The sequence below is a fragment of the Cervus elaphus genome, chromosome 21, assembly GCF_910594005.1.
Source record: "Cervus elaphus chromosome 21, mCerEla1.1, whole genome shotgun sequence".
Classification (NCBI taxonomy): Eukaryota; Metazoa; Chordata; class Mammalia; order Artiodactyla; family Cervidae; genus Cervus; species Cervus elaphus.
This window is the reverse complement of record NC_057835.1, coordinates 19,744,685-19,762,563: the sequence shown is the minus strand read 5'-3', so window position 1 is coordinate 19,762,563 and position 17,879 is coordinate 19,744,685. Positions and strand designations below refer to the sequence as shown.

The 17,879-nt window shown below is 40.2% G+C and overlaps 1 protein-coding gene across 2 annotated transcripts in view; it reads right to left on the bottom strand.

Moving 5' to 3' along the window:
• TMEM65 (transmembrane protein 65) overlaps positions 1 to 17,410 on the bottom strand; it is a 45,625-nt gene extending 28,215 nt beyond the window's left edge. The window contains exons 1-2 of one of the 2 annotated variants that reach the window (XM_043879415.1): positions 16,586 to 17,410; positions 985 to 1,065 (exon numbers count right to left, since the gene is read on the bottom strand). In XM_043879415.1, the coding sequence (XP_043735350.1) occupies positions 985 to 1,065; positions 16,586 to 16,880 (376 nt within the window). In that variant the 5' untranslated portion in view covers positions 16,881 to 17,410. The remainder of the gene's footprint in view (positions 1 to 984; positions 1,066 to 16,585) is intronic. The other variant, XM_043879416.1, reaches the window with a different exon arrangement.
• Positions 17,411 to 17,879: the final 469 nt, after the last annotated feature.

Genomic DNA, 17,879 nt, shown 5'->3' with positions numbered 1-17,879 from the left:
GCATACACACTGAGATAAAATTTTTAATTTTAGAATAACATTAGAACTGGCAAAGTAGAGCAAATTGGAAGATTTTTGCACTGCACTGATATGTTAAAATATACACAACTGTGTATGTTTGTACATATACACTACATGCCTCCCCATTTCTCAGAGGATCTTTCAGCTTAGCTTTTGCTTTTGACACTGTATATACTGTCTAAGAAACTTTTTCTTACAAAATTTCAATTGGTGCATAAAACAGTTCTTATGTCTTTCCATACATTGTGTTATACTTCTGAGGCAATTCATCTATATTAAATAGTAATCAAAAAATAAAATATGGACAGAGATATTTATTTTTATTTCTCCCTCCATCCCACGCACACACACACTCAACACAATTCCTCCTCCTCCTCTACCATCACCACAGCATACAATATAAGTCAGATAGCAAACTGTATAGAGACTTAATCTATAAAAAAAGTTCAAGAATGGCCTTACAATGAACATACTTTCAAACTATTCAAGAATATACTCATAATATATATTTTACTAAAGTTCAGTTACTAAAACATAGTTTCTCTTAGAATATTCTGAAGGTTTCCCTGTGTGTGGTCCCTCTGTCTTACTTTCATCCTAAAGAAATTCATCATCTTTGTTGCTTCTTATGTCTCACTCTGCTGTGGTTATTTCAAGAACATTTAAAATATGTTATTTAAATATTAGTGATTCTGTCTTTTGTTAAGATCATAAATGTAATCTTTCAGTCAGTTAAACATGCAATTATTAGTCAATCATATCCACAGGTCTAGGGTTAGATAATAAAAATAGATGTTCCAAAGACAATGGAACACTGAAACACTGATGCAAACAAACAAAAAAAGACTATCACTATAATCAAACCATTCTATTTCAAACAAGCAAGAAGTCCTGTCAAATAGATGCTCTTCCACTTGCAATAAACATCTGACAAACAATCAATACTGCAATACTGTACTGTACCAAAACTATCAGGGGTCTCTGCTGATGATACCTCCTTCACTCGCTTCACAATGGCAATCTCAGGTTTGGGATACCTGCATGCTAAAAATATTTTTAAATCAATGTATTCAAGCAACAACACAAATATGTATAAAACTTTAAATGTATATGAAATTTTGAAGTGAAACATGCTAGTATATGGGCAGTCCTCACTTCGTACAATATGGTGGGGACATAAAAATGACAATGTAAATGGCAAAGCAGTCTTAGTAACAGATAGGAAAAATCACCATTGTTCTGTGATTTTTAAATTTTTTTTCAAAACATTAAAAAATTCTCTTACTGGTAGTTATAAATATAAAGGGAAAGTTTTTAAATAGTAAAACTATTGACTAAAATATTTGTAACTGAAAATATTAGACACGTTTAGAATTACAGTACAGTGTTTTATTCTTCGTACTCATAGATTTAGAAAAAGAACTTATGGGAACCAGCAAGGAAGGGTGGTGGGAAGGGATATTTAGGGTTTGGAATTGACAGGTACACACTGCTATATATAAAATGAATAACTAACAAAGAACTTATAAAAAAAAGTGCTTTATTCTTTGTAAAATAATTAAACTATCAAAAGCTGCTTCAATAGTGCTAGCACTTTCTCATCATATAACTTACAATATGGAACAAGCAACTTTCCTATACCTTGGTGAACTGTCACGTTCCTTTTTAAGTCTGAAATTGCTTACAGTTTACCTTTCATATTTTTAATACTATGAAATAGCTCAGAGAGTTCCTTGAATGTGAAAATTTTACCAGAATCCCTTCCTCTGCAAGTCTTTCCTTTCACCACAACCTTCTCACTGTCCTCATTTACGTCCGTACGCTTGCCTTCTCTTAGCCCTTCTGGCTGAGTATCCGGAGTCTCTTGAATGGCAGCAGTTCAACAACAGTATGAATATTCCCAGTGTCAGCTATTTCTTCTATAACCTCTTTTACATTTGATTAAAATATCACATCAGCGTTACCACTTCTAATTTCTTTGCTGCATTTTCACCCTTTTTTTGGTCAATTCTCTTTTGATTATCTTTTTTTTAAATGTGAAGCATGGGACAGCTGGAAGGTCAAAAATGAAAGTAATGAACTGTAACCCATTAAACAGAATAAGAATTCACGAACATATATTGATATGAATTCATAACTTGACTAGTTGATGAGGAATGGGGTATTTCATAGACTCAAAGTACCTCCCCACAAAATACTAATCACAAAAGGGAAACAGAAACTCTACAGTGGATAAATCAAACTGATACTCTTTCGTCCAGTGTTCAAAGGATATGGTTAACCAAGAAGTGGTTAACATCATCAGGAATAAATAAAAATCATGAGCAACTGACAGGATGGAAAAAAGAACATAAAATTACTTCTGTGATATTCTTGCCTAAGATGCTTAACTGGAAGGCATTCATGAAGAAAGAGACAAAACCAAATACTGCTACAACATAACTAGACTATAATCCTCAAAAGTATCAACCTCATGAAAGCCAAGAGAAAGCCTGAGAAACTGTTTCGGAAACTTTCAAATAAAGGGAAATCTAAATGCAGTGCGTGGTTCTGGACTGGATCTTTTTGATGTAGGGGAATACCAATAGGGCAACTGGTGAAAACTGGAATGACACGACTGTAAGAGGGAAGGAATCTATCCATGTTATATTGTGGCTTATACAGAACAATGTTCTTGTAGGAAATATAAGCCAGCTGTAGTGGGCACTGTGATGCAGTCGATCCCTAGCTGCCTGAAGTCTTTCCCAGAGACACTCCTCAGTGACAGTCTTGTGAGGGGACTGCCTCAGTTGAAGAACGTTGCTCTTCAACTCACTCAAGGCTCTGGTGAGGATTATACTTTGAGGATTATAGACCAGTTATGTTGAAGCAGTACTTCTATTTGGTTTTGTCTCTTTCTTCATGAATAACTAACAAGGACCTTTTAAAAAAAGTGCTTTATTCCTTGTTAAAAAAAAAAGTTAAATGATCAAAAGTTGCTTCAACAGTGCTAGCACTCTGTCTCATCATGTAACTTACAGTATGGAACAAGTATCTTTCCTATGCCTTGGGGAATTGTCATACTCTTTTCTAAGTCTGAAAGAGCTTACATTTTATCTTTCATATTTTTAATAGCATGAAATAGCTCATGATATTAAACTATTGAAGTATCCTTCTGGTGAGGATTTTAGACAGCATTCCCAATAAACTCCTTGCATGTTAAGCTTTGTCTCAGAGACTGCTTCCCAAGGAACCTTCCCTGTGCCTGGAATGATAGGGCATCATGTCAGTAATTTATCCCAAATGATTCAAGGGAAAGACTTCAAAAAAAAAAAAAGCTTATACTGTACTATATGTAAAACTTTTCTATAAACTTGAGGTTGTTTCTAAGTTTTAATAAAAGTAATATAAAATTTAAAAAAAGAAGAAAGCAATATAAAATTGAGTGGGGAAAATACAGAAAGAACAGGCTGATGAAAAACAGAAAAAAAATGTATGACAGAGGGCATGGTTTACCAAAGAAATGAGACTAACCAATGAACAGCACATTCAAGGTAATGACGCAAAAGAAAAAGAGATGAGCAACAAGGAATAAATCTATTATACAGCATTTGTTACTCAGTGATTGCTGCATAACTATAAAATCAGTGTTAACAATGCACACTTTCTGTAATGTCCTTCACAAACCCTTTTGAGTATTAAAAATGCTATAATAATGTTTTTGAAACCATAGGATCTTTCTCACACACAAACATAAAATTTTGCCAGCTCACAAAATATGCCATATCTTACAATATTGTTCTCGCACCTGTTTGCCTGTTTCCTTTCAAAATGCAAGCATGCCTGAGTTTATCTACATGACCTTAACTCTTTCTCACCTTAAAAACAAAACATTTGCTCTATTGTTACTCAAAATATTGCCCCCCTGGACCTGTAGCACTGAACCACTGGGAAACATAGAAACACAGAATTGTCAGAAACACAGAACTCAGGTTCAAACCCATATCTATTGAAACAGCATTTGTATTTCAGTAAGATTCCCAGATGATTTTATATGTACATTAACCTTGGTGAAGCAGGTTCTAGTTTTCACTGTGGAATACAGAGAGCTACAAAGGGCATTGCTCCCACCCTTACAGAGAAACAATGTCAAACTAAATTCAAATTTATAATTTATTTTTAAGCCTTAAGGGAACTCAAGTCACAAAACAAATAGCTGGGCCTAAATCAAAAGAGAAGAGGCCCCTGCAAGGACAGAGGAGATGTTAGCACATGTTTATCTGAGACAGATGCAACCGGACACCATAAGCAGAGGACGGATAGAATAGTAAGGGAACAGGTGAAGGCAGACTGATGGTCAGTGAGTCGGTGTGAAGGATTCAGGTATGAATACTCTGTGGGAGCCAGCACCTTCCTGCAGGTTCTTTCACTAGAAATCCCACCAGACACAAATGATAACAGAGGGAGCCCTAAGAAAGTGTTCAGTGGTTCAGATCTAGAGGAAAGGAAAAGCTGCAGAAGGGACAGGAAACTATCTGAATCCCTTTTTCAATCTCTCCTGTGAGTCAAAGCCTTAATCTATGAAAAGGGCAAAAATACTGTCACCCTTAGGGTAGGTTTTGCCTCAGACTAATTCAGTTTTAGCACTCAAAGTCCCACATTCCAAGAAAAGAAATGTTCCCCCTAGTCCTTGGGTACTTTGATTTGAAAGTTGAGTTTCAAATCAACTTCCTGATTTCTCTAAGCTTCCTACCAAAGGAAATGAAAAGACATTACTTGCTAAATGGTCTGGATATTTTCTACACCATGCTGCTAAAAAGAGCATGCTTTTGCTTACCTGTGATATTACATTTTTCTCTGATAAACTAGAATTCTACATAGGACATAGTAAACTGGTAACATATGTTTAAATTACTTTTGGACTCCTGACTGATGGGGAAAGAGAGAACCTCAGTACTACTCAGGATACTGCCCAACACCCCCTGCCCTCTATGTCCAAAGTTCCCTTTAAAGAGTTGAATCCTTCTTTGTTGGTACTCCCTCCGCTGCAGTCAACTAAAATCCAGCTTCTCTCCACATAATTCTTACAAAACTGACAAATACATCGCTCTCTTTCAAGCTATTATATCCAATAAACCTTCTTTACCCCCACCACCCACCCCTCACCGCTCTTCCTCTTACTTGAGCTATCTAAAGCATCAGATCATTCCCTCTTTCTTGAAATGCTCTCATCTTCACTTAACTTCTAGAATACACTATTCTTGTTATTTTTCCTAACTTTGTAGACATTCCTCAGTCTCTCTCTAGTTTTCATTCTTTTTAATTTCTTTATTTTTAATTAGAGGATAACTGCTTTATAATATTGTGCTGGCTTCTGCCATATATCAACATGAATTGGCAACAGGTGTATGTATGTCTCTTGATCTTCGTCTTCCCTTCCAACAAACATCACTGTTTTTCAGAGTTCTATCCTGGATCTCCTCCATCTATATACAACTGTTGACACCTACACTTACATCTTTGGCCTAAACCTCAATGAGCTCTATATTTAAGTGTATAAATACATACATACACACAAGCGCACGCGCACACACACACACCCCTACTCTCTTGACATCTCCATTTATATTCACAGAGGTATCTAAAATTTCATATCTATTCTTTCCCCAGTCTTCTCCCTTGCAGTAAATAATAACATGTTTTACTCAATCACTATAGTCAGAAACCTAAGTCATCACTTACTATTTCCTTTCCCTTAATTTCCTTCCCATCAGCAAGTCCCATCAGATCACTCTCAAAAGTCTATTTGGAATCTGTCTCTTCCTCTTCATTTCCATGGCCTCCTAGTCTCAGCCACCAAGGCTGCCAGCCTAGTCCACTGGGACAGCTCCTACGTGGTCCCCCAGCTCGTGCCTTGCGCCCTCCAATTTGCAGCAGCCAGTGTGCTCAGTCACTCAGCGTGTCTGACTGCAACCCTGGCAGCCAGAGGGCTCTTTAGATACCATTACTCCATTCCTGTTTAAATGGCCTTCATATGGTTCACCCAGAAATCTGGCTTCTGCCTACCAACATCTCATCCCATACCCTTTGTTCATTAAGTTCCACTCATATTTGCCTTCTTTCAATTTCTACAACACTCCAGGTCCCTTCCTTGATACTTGCTTTTCCTTCTGAGAATACTCTTCCTTTATATCTGAATGAATGGCTTCTTCTCAATCCTTTATTTTCAGTTTAAATATTACCTAAACAAAAGCCTTCCTAGATCACCTTTAAGTAAAGGTCCTTCTGTTTATACTTCTAATAGCACACACTATCTATAATTATTTTATTATTTATTTCTCATATCTTTCCACTCTCAAAAATGTAAGTTTCATGAGAATATTTTCCTGAATTAATTCTCTGACACACCCCCAATATCCAGTACCATGTTTATGATATGGTAGGAGATTAACAAATATTTGTTACATAAATAAATTTTCAAAGTTTAGGAAGGTTTTCTTTGAACAGTATGCTAGGTATGTTTTTTAAAAGCTCATTCAAAAATCTAAAGGAAAATTACAGAAGTTGAAAGTTAAGAGATTTATTATGGCAGCTGGAAGTCCCAGATACCAGTTTTTTGACTTTTTCAAAATCCTCCCACAATTTACAGACTTTTTGCACATTGACTTTGCTTTGATTTCCCTTATTTTAAAATTAACAATGCCATATTTGCTTTTGTATTGAATGGGTATATTATGCAAACATATAAAAAGTAGACTAAGTTATGTTACCAGCACAAGCATTTGAATTGTTATCTTTTTTCCAGCATGTTAAAAATCCCAGATATGAATATCTGTTGTCATTGTTATTTAGTCCCTAAGCCATGTCCAACTCTTTTGTGACGCCGTGGACTGTTGCCTGCCAGGTTCCTCTGTCCGTGGGATTCCCCAGGCAAAAATACTGGTGTGGGTTGCCATCTCCTTCTCCAGGGGATCTTCCCAACCAAGGGATCAAAACCGGGTCTCTTGCATTGCAGGCGGATTCTTTACCCACCAGGAAATCCCTGTGAATATCTAAAAAGGTGCAATAATAAAAACAAGGATTTTATGAGTCAAACAAAGCTAAGTTAAAAACTCTACTCTGCCACACAGGTTTAAGGATCTTGGGCAAGCTCCTCTTAGCCTCAGCATCTTAATCCAGAGAATGGAGATAATTCGTTCTCTCTCCAAGAGAAGTAAACAGAATAATTACATGAAAACTCACTTAATTAGCTCAGTACGTCTACAGTAAATGTTCAGTAACTGCTAAGTAATGTAATGAAAATAGTGTTAGCAGCAGCAATAGGGGAGCAGTGGGATGTCTACTATAAAATGTAATAACCATTATACAACAGAAATTCAGAAGCTATATATATTACAAAAATATCACGCTATTTTTAAAATCACAAATGTTTTAATAACCTAGTGCCCTAAATAATAAGACTCAGAAGAAAATCTAAATTAAGCCAAGTAAAGAACATCATTCTAGGGTACTCTTTTGCCCCCTTCTGATGCCTATGTCAGAAGCTTTCTCTATCTCCATTATACTTTAATAAAACTGTATTACACAAAAGCTCTGAGCAATCCAGCCTCGTCTCTGGCCCCGGGTTGAATTCATCTCCTCCGGAGGCCAAGAATCCCGCGTCTCATTGTTCAGCAACAACCTTTCAGTTCTAAATAATTAAAGTTTATTTCCAATTAAAATAAAGTTAAAATATAAACTCTGGTACATGAATTTGTAACGAGACCATAATTCTAAAGAAATAGAATGTCACCATTATAATTAGTCTATTCTTTTAACTTGAAGCCCTTTAAAACTAAGAAATGGAGCTGTCTACACCTCAAGTTTGGTCAGTGCACACTCCACATAACCCCACTCAGGGACTCTTGTTGAGATGCACTTTTGAGCAGGTTCCAGGCCCAGCAGTAATCAAAAGCCACAATAAGCTTGAGAAGTTCCATGAGGAGTCTTAACAGGAGGACCAAGAAATGTGTAGGTAACACTTGGGAAAATAGGCAAGAAATAAGAAATAATGCAACTGGCCTCAGTGCAGGAAGAGGGTCTCTGGAGTGCTGAACCCCTGAGTTCTCCAAGTTGTAAGGAATGACTCAGGGTGCAGGTCCCCCTTTAAGTTGGGCACGAGAGGCCGGGGGTGAAAAAGAAAAAAAAAAAAGAAGAAGAACATCATTCTAACTTCAGCTAAGTATCCTTTAGATTTACAACAATCCTTTGAACGGCCATAATCATAATGTTAGCATAAATACGAGATCTTCAGTGTGAGATCTGAAGAATCAAAGATCAGTAACAATGTGATAGGCACAATGAGCTAGCTGGAAAGACAGGAGACAGTAGTGGTCTGTGACACTGAAACATCTATCAAGATTTCTACAGTGAGGTAAGTTAGAAAGAGAAAAACAAATAATGTATATTAACATATATATATATGGAATCTAGAAAGAGGCTACTGATGAAATTATTTGCAGGGCAGCAATGGGAACACAGACATAGAGAACAGACTTGGATACAAGGGGTGAGGGTGGGCAAGGAGAGGGTAGGATGGATGGAGACAATAACACAGAAACCTACATTACCGTATGTAAAATAAACAGCCAATGGTAATCTGCTGTGTGCCTCAGGGAACTCAAACCGAGCGGAGAGGCGTGGGGTGGGGAGGAGGCGGGAGAGAGGCTCAAGTGGGGGACATATGTAAACCTGTGGCTGATTCAGGTTGGTGAAGCATTTATCCTTCAAGCAAAAAATAAATTAAAAAAAAAGATTAAACCCTACTGAAAAACTTAAGGGTGAAGAGAGAGAGAGAAAATGAAAGAAAAATAATAATAAGAAGAAAACACCACAGAATAGCGACAAAAAGCAGACATTAGAAACCGTAACAGAGATGCCAAGAAGCAGACCTCCTTACGTAGCAGAAAAGTTTACCACAACCACAAGGGATGAATGAGAATATAGTAGCATCGTCTGAGGGCACTGGAGATAGGATGGGAGAGTGGCACAAGAAATCCAACACCTTTCACCAGCACTATGACACAGTCTGAAAAGCACGCCAACTGAAACAGCACAGTGTTCTGGAGGCGCTGAGTGTGATGACCAGTGCACCTACAAATAGGAGTAAGTAGCCCCAAAGAGAATCACTGTACTAAAATACAGTAAACAAAAACTCTGACATCTGGTAGAAGCAAAACTGTGCCCAATATACTTTACTAAGGCAGAGAAAAATGCACTATGTTCAGATATGTTGCCATCAGAAATAGTCAAAGTAAACGTTTCAGAGGTTAAGAGAAATGACATTTTGCTACCTGCAAAGTCCTTTGTGTAGAAGAGTCTCTCATTTACCAGATGGTTTCAGGTAACTACATTATTATATTTTAACAAGTAACTACTTACTTTCATGTGGTTATTTTCATTAACTTAGAGCAGACATAAACCTACGAGTCAAGGACAAGGCTAGAGCTTTGCTAATAAATTCGGCTGACTAGCAAAATGCTAATAAACTCTGCACTCAGGAAGTTAGCCCCTATTTGTTCCAGTTAGCTTTATACTCTCACATACCAAAGAAAACCAGAAAAGAGTATAGTTACACAAACTCATCACTGTTTTTAGAAAAACTAAACAGTCACCATTAATAGTGGTTCAATAACAGATCATCCCTAACTTTCAAGGTCATCCATTATTGTTAGTTCTGCCTGACCCTTTGGATGACCCTATAACATTGCAAACTTTATATTATTTTGATTTCCCTATCTACAAATTTGTTTATAAAAATTTACTTGTCACAATTACTATAAAAAGTAAGCAAATAGTCACTACTGAGAGGACCACCACCAAATTACTGGTGAATTCAACTATAGCAGTGTTTGACTTATCTGGAAGCCTTATTTTCTAAGTGTCTAACTCAGAATTTAGTTAAGAACTTAGAAGTGAAAGGACATCACAATCAAGGAAAACAGCTATTGCAGAGCTCATTTATAATAATGAGGTGAAGAGTCTGACAGTGAACATGTGCTCAGCCGCTCAGTCGTGCCTGACTCTTTGCGACTCCACACACTGTAGCCCACCAGGCTCCTCTATGGAATTTCCAAGCAAGGAGACTGGAGTGGTTGCCATTCCCTATTCCAGGGAATCTTCCCAACCTAGGGATCAAACCCACATCTCTTGAGTCTCCTGCACTGCAGGCAGATTCTTTACCACTGATCCACCTGGGAAGCCCCAAAGAGTCTGATAGAGAGGTGAGGAATTACTCTTCTGTCCTTATCCAGAGAAAAATAAATGTAAAATGAACGAAATGAGCTAGAAGCAAAGAGAATATACTGAAAATACCAAGTATCAATGGCTGATAGGAAAAGGGGAGAGACAGGGACAAAGAGTGAAGAAAAATCGTCTTTTCTATTTATATATCTATATGAAATACAGCATTTCATATGAAGCAACGGCCGTTGATCAGACTGGTTTTATTTTGCTAAATTCCTCCCCTTCCTCCCATTCAATGTCTCCTCCAGGGACAGCTGGCAATATCTAGAGACATTTTTGGTTCACAAAACTTGGGGTGAGGAGGGTGGAGGGGGCTATTGGCATCTAGTGGCTAGAAGACAGGGATGCTGCTAAATATCCTATGTGAAGGACAACCCCCACAACAAAGAATTATTCAGTCCAAAATGTCAATACTGCCAACGTTGAGAAATTCTGATATAGAGGAAAGGTCTTATACATCTGTCTCTCTATATATATATATGTATTAATCAATATATTAATATTTATCAATCAAAGGAATCACTGTCACTACACTGGCACTCAGAATGTTCAAAAGTCTTAAACAAAAATTCAATGTTACTGGTGTGCATTAATAAAGAACGATGTGATACAAAATTTCTAATAGAAACGATTAATTTTTACATGTACTGAGAAAAAGGAACAGACTACAGTTATCAGTTATGGTTACTACACAGAATCAGTTCAGTTCAGTTCAGTCGCTCAGTCGTATCCAACTCTTTGCGACCCCATGAATCGCAGCACACCAGGCCTCCCCGTCCATCACCAACTCCCGGAGTTTACTCAAACTCATGTCCATCGAGTCGTTGATGCCATCCAGCCATCTCATCCTCTGCTGTCCCCTTCTCCTCCTGCCCCCAATCCCTCCCAGCATATCCCCTCCTAATTTTCCTTCCCTTGAATCTAGATTGGCCTTAGCAATTTGCTTGATCAATAGCATGCAGCAGAAATGACATTTGGGGGCTTCCAAGGCTAGGTCATAAATCTGTGGTTGGCTGAATAATATTATCCCCCACCATATGTCCACATTCTAATCCTTCAACCTGTGTTCACAGGAGAGTTTGCAGATGTGACTAAGTTAAGGATTTTGAGAGAGAAAGATTATCCTGAATAACCCAGGTCAGTGCTAAATGTAATCACAAGGGCCCTTATAAAAGAAAGGTAAAAAGGTCAATGATGTGGCCGCTGATGTGGAGATTAATGTGAGCAGGAAGAACACGTGCCAAAAACTGGACGAAACCAGGACCGGGTTCCCCACTAGGGCCTCTAGGAGGACAGAGCATCGGGTAATCCTTTTATTTCAGCCCCTTAAGTCTAATTTGGGCCTTCAGACTTCCAGAACTCCAACAGAATGAATTTGTGTCCTTTTAAGCCACTATATTTGTGGTAATTTGTTACAGCAGCAATAGGAAACTGATACAAAGTCTTGCCACTTCCACTCAGCTCTCTTGGAACACTTTCTCTGGGAGTCCTGATTCCTTTTCAGACTGTCATGCTGGTGAAATCAAGCGCATCTACACTGGTCAGTAGTTCCATGTGAGTCCAAACTCCCAGTCATGTCCAACAGAGTGCCGGACAAGTGAGTGAAGCCATCTTGGGTCCTGTAACTAGCTCATCTGCCAGCTGTTTACTACGTGACCCCCACAGATACCGCATGAAAGAGACAAATCACCCAGCTGAGCCCTGCCTATATTCCTGATCCATAAAACCATGAGATATAATGTAATGGTCACTGTTTTATGTCACAAATAACTCTAGAGCTCAAGTTATATGCTAAATGATGATTAAAGATGGTTAATAGAATATATCCATTTTACAATGGAAGGAAACCTATTTATGTTATCTGTTTTCTAGGCAGAAACCCTAGTTATAGGGCTACTCTAATATGCTCATTAACTCTAAAACTATTTGTAATTAAGGTTGTTGGAATATACTGCTATAATCAGGTTTCTTCCACACTGGAAAAATAACTGATTGTAACAAAGCTTCATTTACTTATCCAGGGCCAAGACATAGAAGTTCCCAGCTTATTAGAGATGACTCACTCCTCTTGATTCAATCCACATTTCATATTCTCATCTGTTCTCCTCTTGGAGGTCCGGTTGTTCTTTTACTTTCTTTTACTGTTTCAACTAAGGCACTGAAATATCTTTATTCACAAATGTTAAACTGGAGTATGAAATGTTTTCTTGCCCTCTTTCTTATTCTCTCTGAGCAAAAGCCAAGATTATCTTCAATTCATCCCAGAGGCCAACAGCTTAACAGCTTCGCTACTTTCTTATATAATCCTATACAAAGGGTTGACAAAAATGGGAATACTCTTGTTAAGAGTCCAAGATCCCTAGTGGATTTAAACTCCAGGAAAAGTCATATTTGTTTTTATGTATTCTAAGTATGCTATATGGCAAGTTCTCAAAACAAAACTCCTTATCATACCTTAAGTAAATAATCACAAAGGTGGAGAACTACAAGATTAACTTTAGAATTATATGAGATATCTATATGAATGCAGATAAGTGGTTAAAAAAATTTTTTTAAACATATACAATTACCACTTATACAGAGAAACAAAAAAGTGCAAGTTGATTAGGATCTAAGATTGATTAAAAAAAACACTGCCCTGTTCCCCTCAAAACATTGTTTATTTGTATACATATATATATATATATATATATATATAATCTCATTTTTAAAATGAGTACACATTAAAAAAAAAATTTTTCCTAAGAAGCTCGGTTTTTCAAATCACGTCTTTCTTTGTGCCTCCCCAAAAGCCAGCTCTTACTTTTCTGTGTAATTCTCCAATGATCATTAATTACAACAAGTTAATAAGCATGCAAGGCAGCCTCCAAGATGACCCCAATTATTTCCACCTCCTGGTATTCACATCCTATATAGTATCTTTCCACAGTGTACGACTAGGGCAAAAAAGGATGGACTAGCTCTTCTAAGACGGTTATGAATTACTGTGGCTTCCAGCTTAGGTCTCTCTCTAATCACTCATTCTGGAAGAAGCCAGCTGCCATGTCTTGAAACAGTCAGACAGTACTATGGAGATACCCACGTGGCAAGGAACTGAGACTTCTAGCCAACAGCTATGTAAGCGAGTATTCTTGGAACTGGTTCTTCCAGCCCCAGTCAAGACTTCAGATGATGCAGCCCCAGCTGAAAACTTGATTAACACTTCATGAGAGACCTTGAGCCAGAAATAACCCCATAAGCTGCCTCAGGACTCCTAATCCTCAGAAACCATGTGAAATACATATTTGTTTTAAGCCACTATGTTTTGAGGTAATTTGTTGTATAGCAATGTATAACTAATACAGTGAATCCTGCTCATTCTTGAAAAACCAAATTGATATTTTAAACGTTTTTAAAAATAATTACAAATAGAAATAGTAATTGCAGAAATTTGAAAACAAATTTGGTTTTAAAAAGCTCAGATAAAATTAAAAGGCAATAGTAATAATATCAGCACAACAATGTACTGTCAGAAGAACATGGACTCTTTCTGGAAGAAAGCAGGTTGAACAGATAAGTTGAGAACATAACATCTACTTTTTTAAAACTAGGGAGGAAATCAGTTTGTAATTTAAAAATCACAATATCTTACTTAACAAGACATCCCACAAAGTCTGTTTTATCTATTACAAATTGATTCTAAGGCTTTATCTTGCCACAGACTGTATCAATTGCCTACTGATAAACACATAAGAAAGATAAGGACAAATGTGACAAATTTCACCAGTAGACCCCACTTCCATTTCAAAGCATAGACGTTTTCCTGTAATGTTTCCACACCAAATCCAAAACACTACATTAGATCATGCAAGCACATGCTTTCCAAGAACATATAAGATTTCCTATTATAAGAAACAGCTCTTTTAATGATTTATTTCATTAGAAAGTGCACTTAGTACACACACATTTAAAACACAGGCTGAGTATTTAAAAACACTCAAAAAGCAACAATAAAAGAAAAACATGACAATTTTTCATTTGATTGAGGAAAAAATTTATTTCAGCAATGGATTGAGCTGTATGCATTCTTGACATAAGAAATCTCTTTACCTTAAATGGTTAATGAATAGGGTAATTTACTACTTATGATCCCAGCTATCTCCCTCAAAACTATATGCACTGACTGATATTGAAAACTGTATCAGTATTAAGACTATATTAAAAATTAAAGCATCATCATCAATAAATGTCACATGAGTCAAAGGGCACTAATTTAGTCATCAACACTGGTAAAATTAGTTGACTTAAACTTTACAATTGTTTAGCTTATAAGTCAAATAAGCATTTGACTACTACATTGTTTCCTATATCCTTGCTTGTTTATCTTGAACAAACACAATTTGAGACTGACGCGCTGCCCACTGCGCTAAGAAGGCGCTAACAAACACAATTTAAATTACCAATTTCTCTCTCATGTAACTTACATATTATTAAGTTTGGCACTAACTGATCTCCACTGACTGAAATTTATAGGTCCTTTCCAGAATATTTAAAACCATGTTAAATTTTAAAGCATTATCTTCACTGGAAAATGTAGCATTCCTACCACAATACTATTGGCATGTGCTACAACAATAAGGTATAAGGTAAAATTTATCCATGTGTATCACAGTACATGCTTTTCATGAACTGTCATAAAGTCATATTAAGAAGGCCCTCCAATCTTGAAACAATGTTAATGCAGAATTTCTAAGAAATTACTTAGAAAAGGCCAAATGTGCATTCAAACAGTCTTGTCCATGGAGAAAGATTCCTAAAACTAATGCTCTGGCATGGATGTCTTTACAGTTTTTTCCAATGGTCACATTTTCGGAAATGATTATTTTAAAATCACACACTGAGTGCACATATAGCTTACAAATGTGCTAATATCTGATTATGACTTCATATAGTATCATGATTACATATTGAGTAATCGAATTGATTGGGATGTCACATTTTTCCTATAGAAGCACTGTGGGTAGACAATGTCTGGAATGATCCAATACCATAAATTGTTCCACAATTCCCTGAACTGAGGAAAATAAAGCAGTTAAAGGCCCAACTAACAAAAAGTTTCTGAAAAAGTAGTATAGAAAAATCATGCTTATGAGGTACATAATTCTTTCCTTCATTCCTATCCACAGGTCAAAGAAGCACTTTCAAGTGGCTCAGGCAAATGAAATGTCTTTTTCCAAATAAATGGGCTCTTAACGTAAGGAATCTATGGAATGTTTATTTACCTACCAACCCTGAAGGAAGGGAGGCGTAAATTTAGGGGAAAAAAACCACAACTTTCAAACACACCAGAATGTAGTATAAAACAGCAGCAATGTATTTTGTCTGTATTAGGGTATTTAAATGGCAAAGGAATTTTAAGAATGAATGATTGATCACTGGTCCCTTTCACCTCTTCTGGTTTTCTGACTTTTTAGCTTTTTCACTTGGACTCAAATTCTGACCTACCAGCATTCTGCACTGGTTTTAAAAATATCCTCTTTTAACATGTTAGCTTAAAAATAGCTTGGTTTTCACCATTCCAGATTATTTTTGAGCAGAAGTCTGCTTTTTATTGTAGAGTCACAGATTTCCAGAAAAAAATACCTTCCTATCTACTGCATCCTTTCATCCTCTGGGGAAACAACAGAAAGGGGAGTTTAACTTGGGCAGCACCAAACCTATGACGGACTGACTTGCCAGTCTGTATGTGCTATTGCTGGTCTACTCCACTCTTTCCATTTCCTAGGAAAATGTTTCCTTCGGCTGTTCAGATGAATCCAACTGGAGGTGTGTGCAAACAGGCAGCTTAGAGTATCTCTGCCTTAAGAAGCAACATCCCTTCTTTCGAACCCACACATCTTCTTTTGATAACCATTCAACAAAGTTTCCTCCTGCCTGTCGGCTTAGCCACCTGCACGGCTGCACGTTCCCAGGAAAAGCAGCACGAGCTAGGGGACAGGAGGACTGGGGTGGGGGGTGGGGGGCGGTGAACACGGCAAATCTAAAGAAAATCGGGTCCTCGTCGGTTGGTAACTGGGGCTGAGCTCCGATTCTGAGGCTGGGGAGGAACCAGCCAAGCGTTGGCCCCGGCTGCCTGGCACTATTCGCGCCTGTCCTACCTGCCCCGAGGGCACTCAGGAGGCGGAAAGTTCCCCTCCTCCAAAGTCCCAGGCACAAGGCCAGGAAGGCGAGGGGAGCGGCGGCCAGGGGCCCAGGCCGAGATGCGGGCGGGGGAAGGGAGGGCGCCGGGCCCCCGGGATCGCCCGCCTCGGGTCCCCCTTACCTTGGGCGATGGCGATGGACTCGAAGCGGTGCAGCTCCTTGAGCAGGCAGCTCCTCTCGCTGGAGTGCAGGCTGTAGATGAAGTCGCGCGCGCCCTGCGCCGTGTTCAGCGCCTCCATGGGCTCCTTCTTGGGGTGGGTGCCCAGCGCCCGGGGGCCGCCCGGGGCCGCGAGCGCCAGCAGCCCCCGCCCGCAGCAGCACCAGGAGGGCGGGCGGGGCGCGGCGGCGACAGCGGCCGGGCCTGGCCTCAGGCTGCGCGCGGTCCGGCTCCTCAGCAGCGGCAGCAGCCGGGACATGGCGGGCTGAGGAGCGGGGACCCCGCGGCAGTCCGGGAGGGCGATTTCTGACGAGGTCGCGGGAAAGAAGGAGCTGGCCTCAGCCCGACCCCGCCCCGACGTCCTCCCGACAGGCGGCCGAGGCGCCGGGCACCATGCACTTCCCGGGCCCGCGCGGCAGGAGCCTCCTCTTGCGTCCTCCTTTCCTTCCCCGAAGGCCCGCGGCGCCTCCGGTCCCTCCCGACTACGAAAACTTTCTCTGAGGCGGCCGGGCCGGGAGAGCGCTCCCGGAGAAGACTGGCTGGCGAGCGGAGGGCGGCGCGGCCGGGCGCCTCCCAGCCGACCCGGAGCAGCGCGGGCGGGCGGGCGGGTTCGGCAAGGGTTTGCGTCTGTCAGTCCTATCTTCCACAGGGATGAGTCAGCCACGCGCCGCCCTTCTCCGGCACCGCCCTCCCTTACCGCCGGTTTTCCCACCCTCTGGCCGGCGCTAGTCCTCACTCCTCACGTCTGCCTCAAAGCAGCCGCGCTCTCGGGCCCCAGCCGCCGCCGCTACCCCTAGCGGCAGGGTACGGGGTAACGGGGCGGGGCGAAGGAAAGGGGCGGGTAGGGGGCGGTGCCGCGCAGGCGCAGTGCGCAGGCTCGCGGGCCGCGCGCGCTCTCCCGCGTGAGGCGAGTGCACGCGCGTCCTCCAGCCCTCCGGTGCGTGAAGGTGCCCAGAGGGCCGTGGCTGCCGGCCCTGGACTCCGCCACGTTTGAATCCAGACTGGGGGGTACGGAAGAAGAGCCTTGAGCCCCTCGCTGGGCTGGGTAGTCCGACTGCCACCCGGCCCGCCCTAGCGTCATACCTGTATCTGAGGCTGGTTCCGAATGGTGGTCCAGCGTGTGGCCCCCTTCGCTTGGCACGGGCCTCACCACAGCGCTGCTCAGCTTTTGGGTGATTGAAGCGCTCAAGCCGCGCCGTTTGCCAAGTTACCGCACACCCAGGCTTCCGCCGGACCCCGATCTCTGGAAACTGTAAAG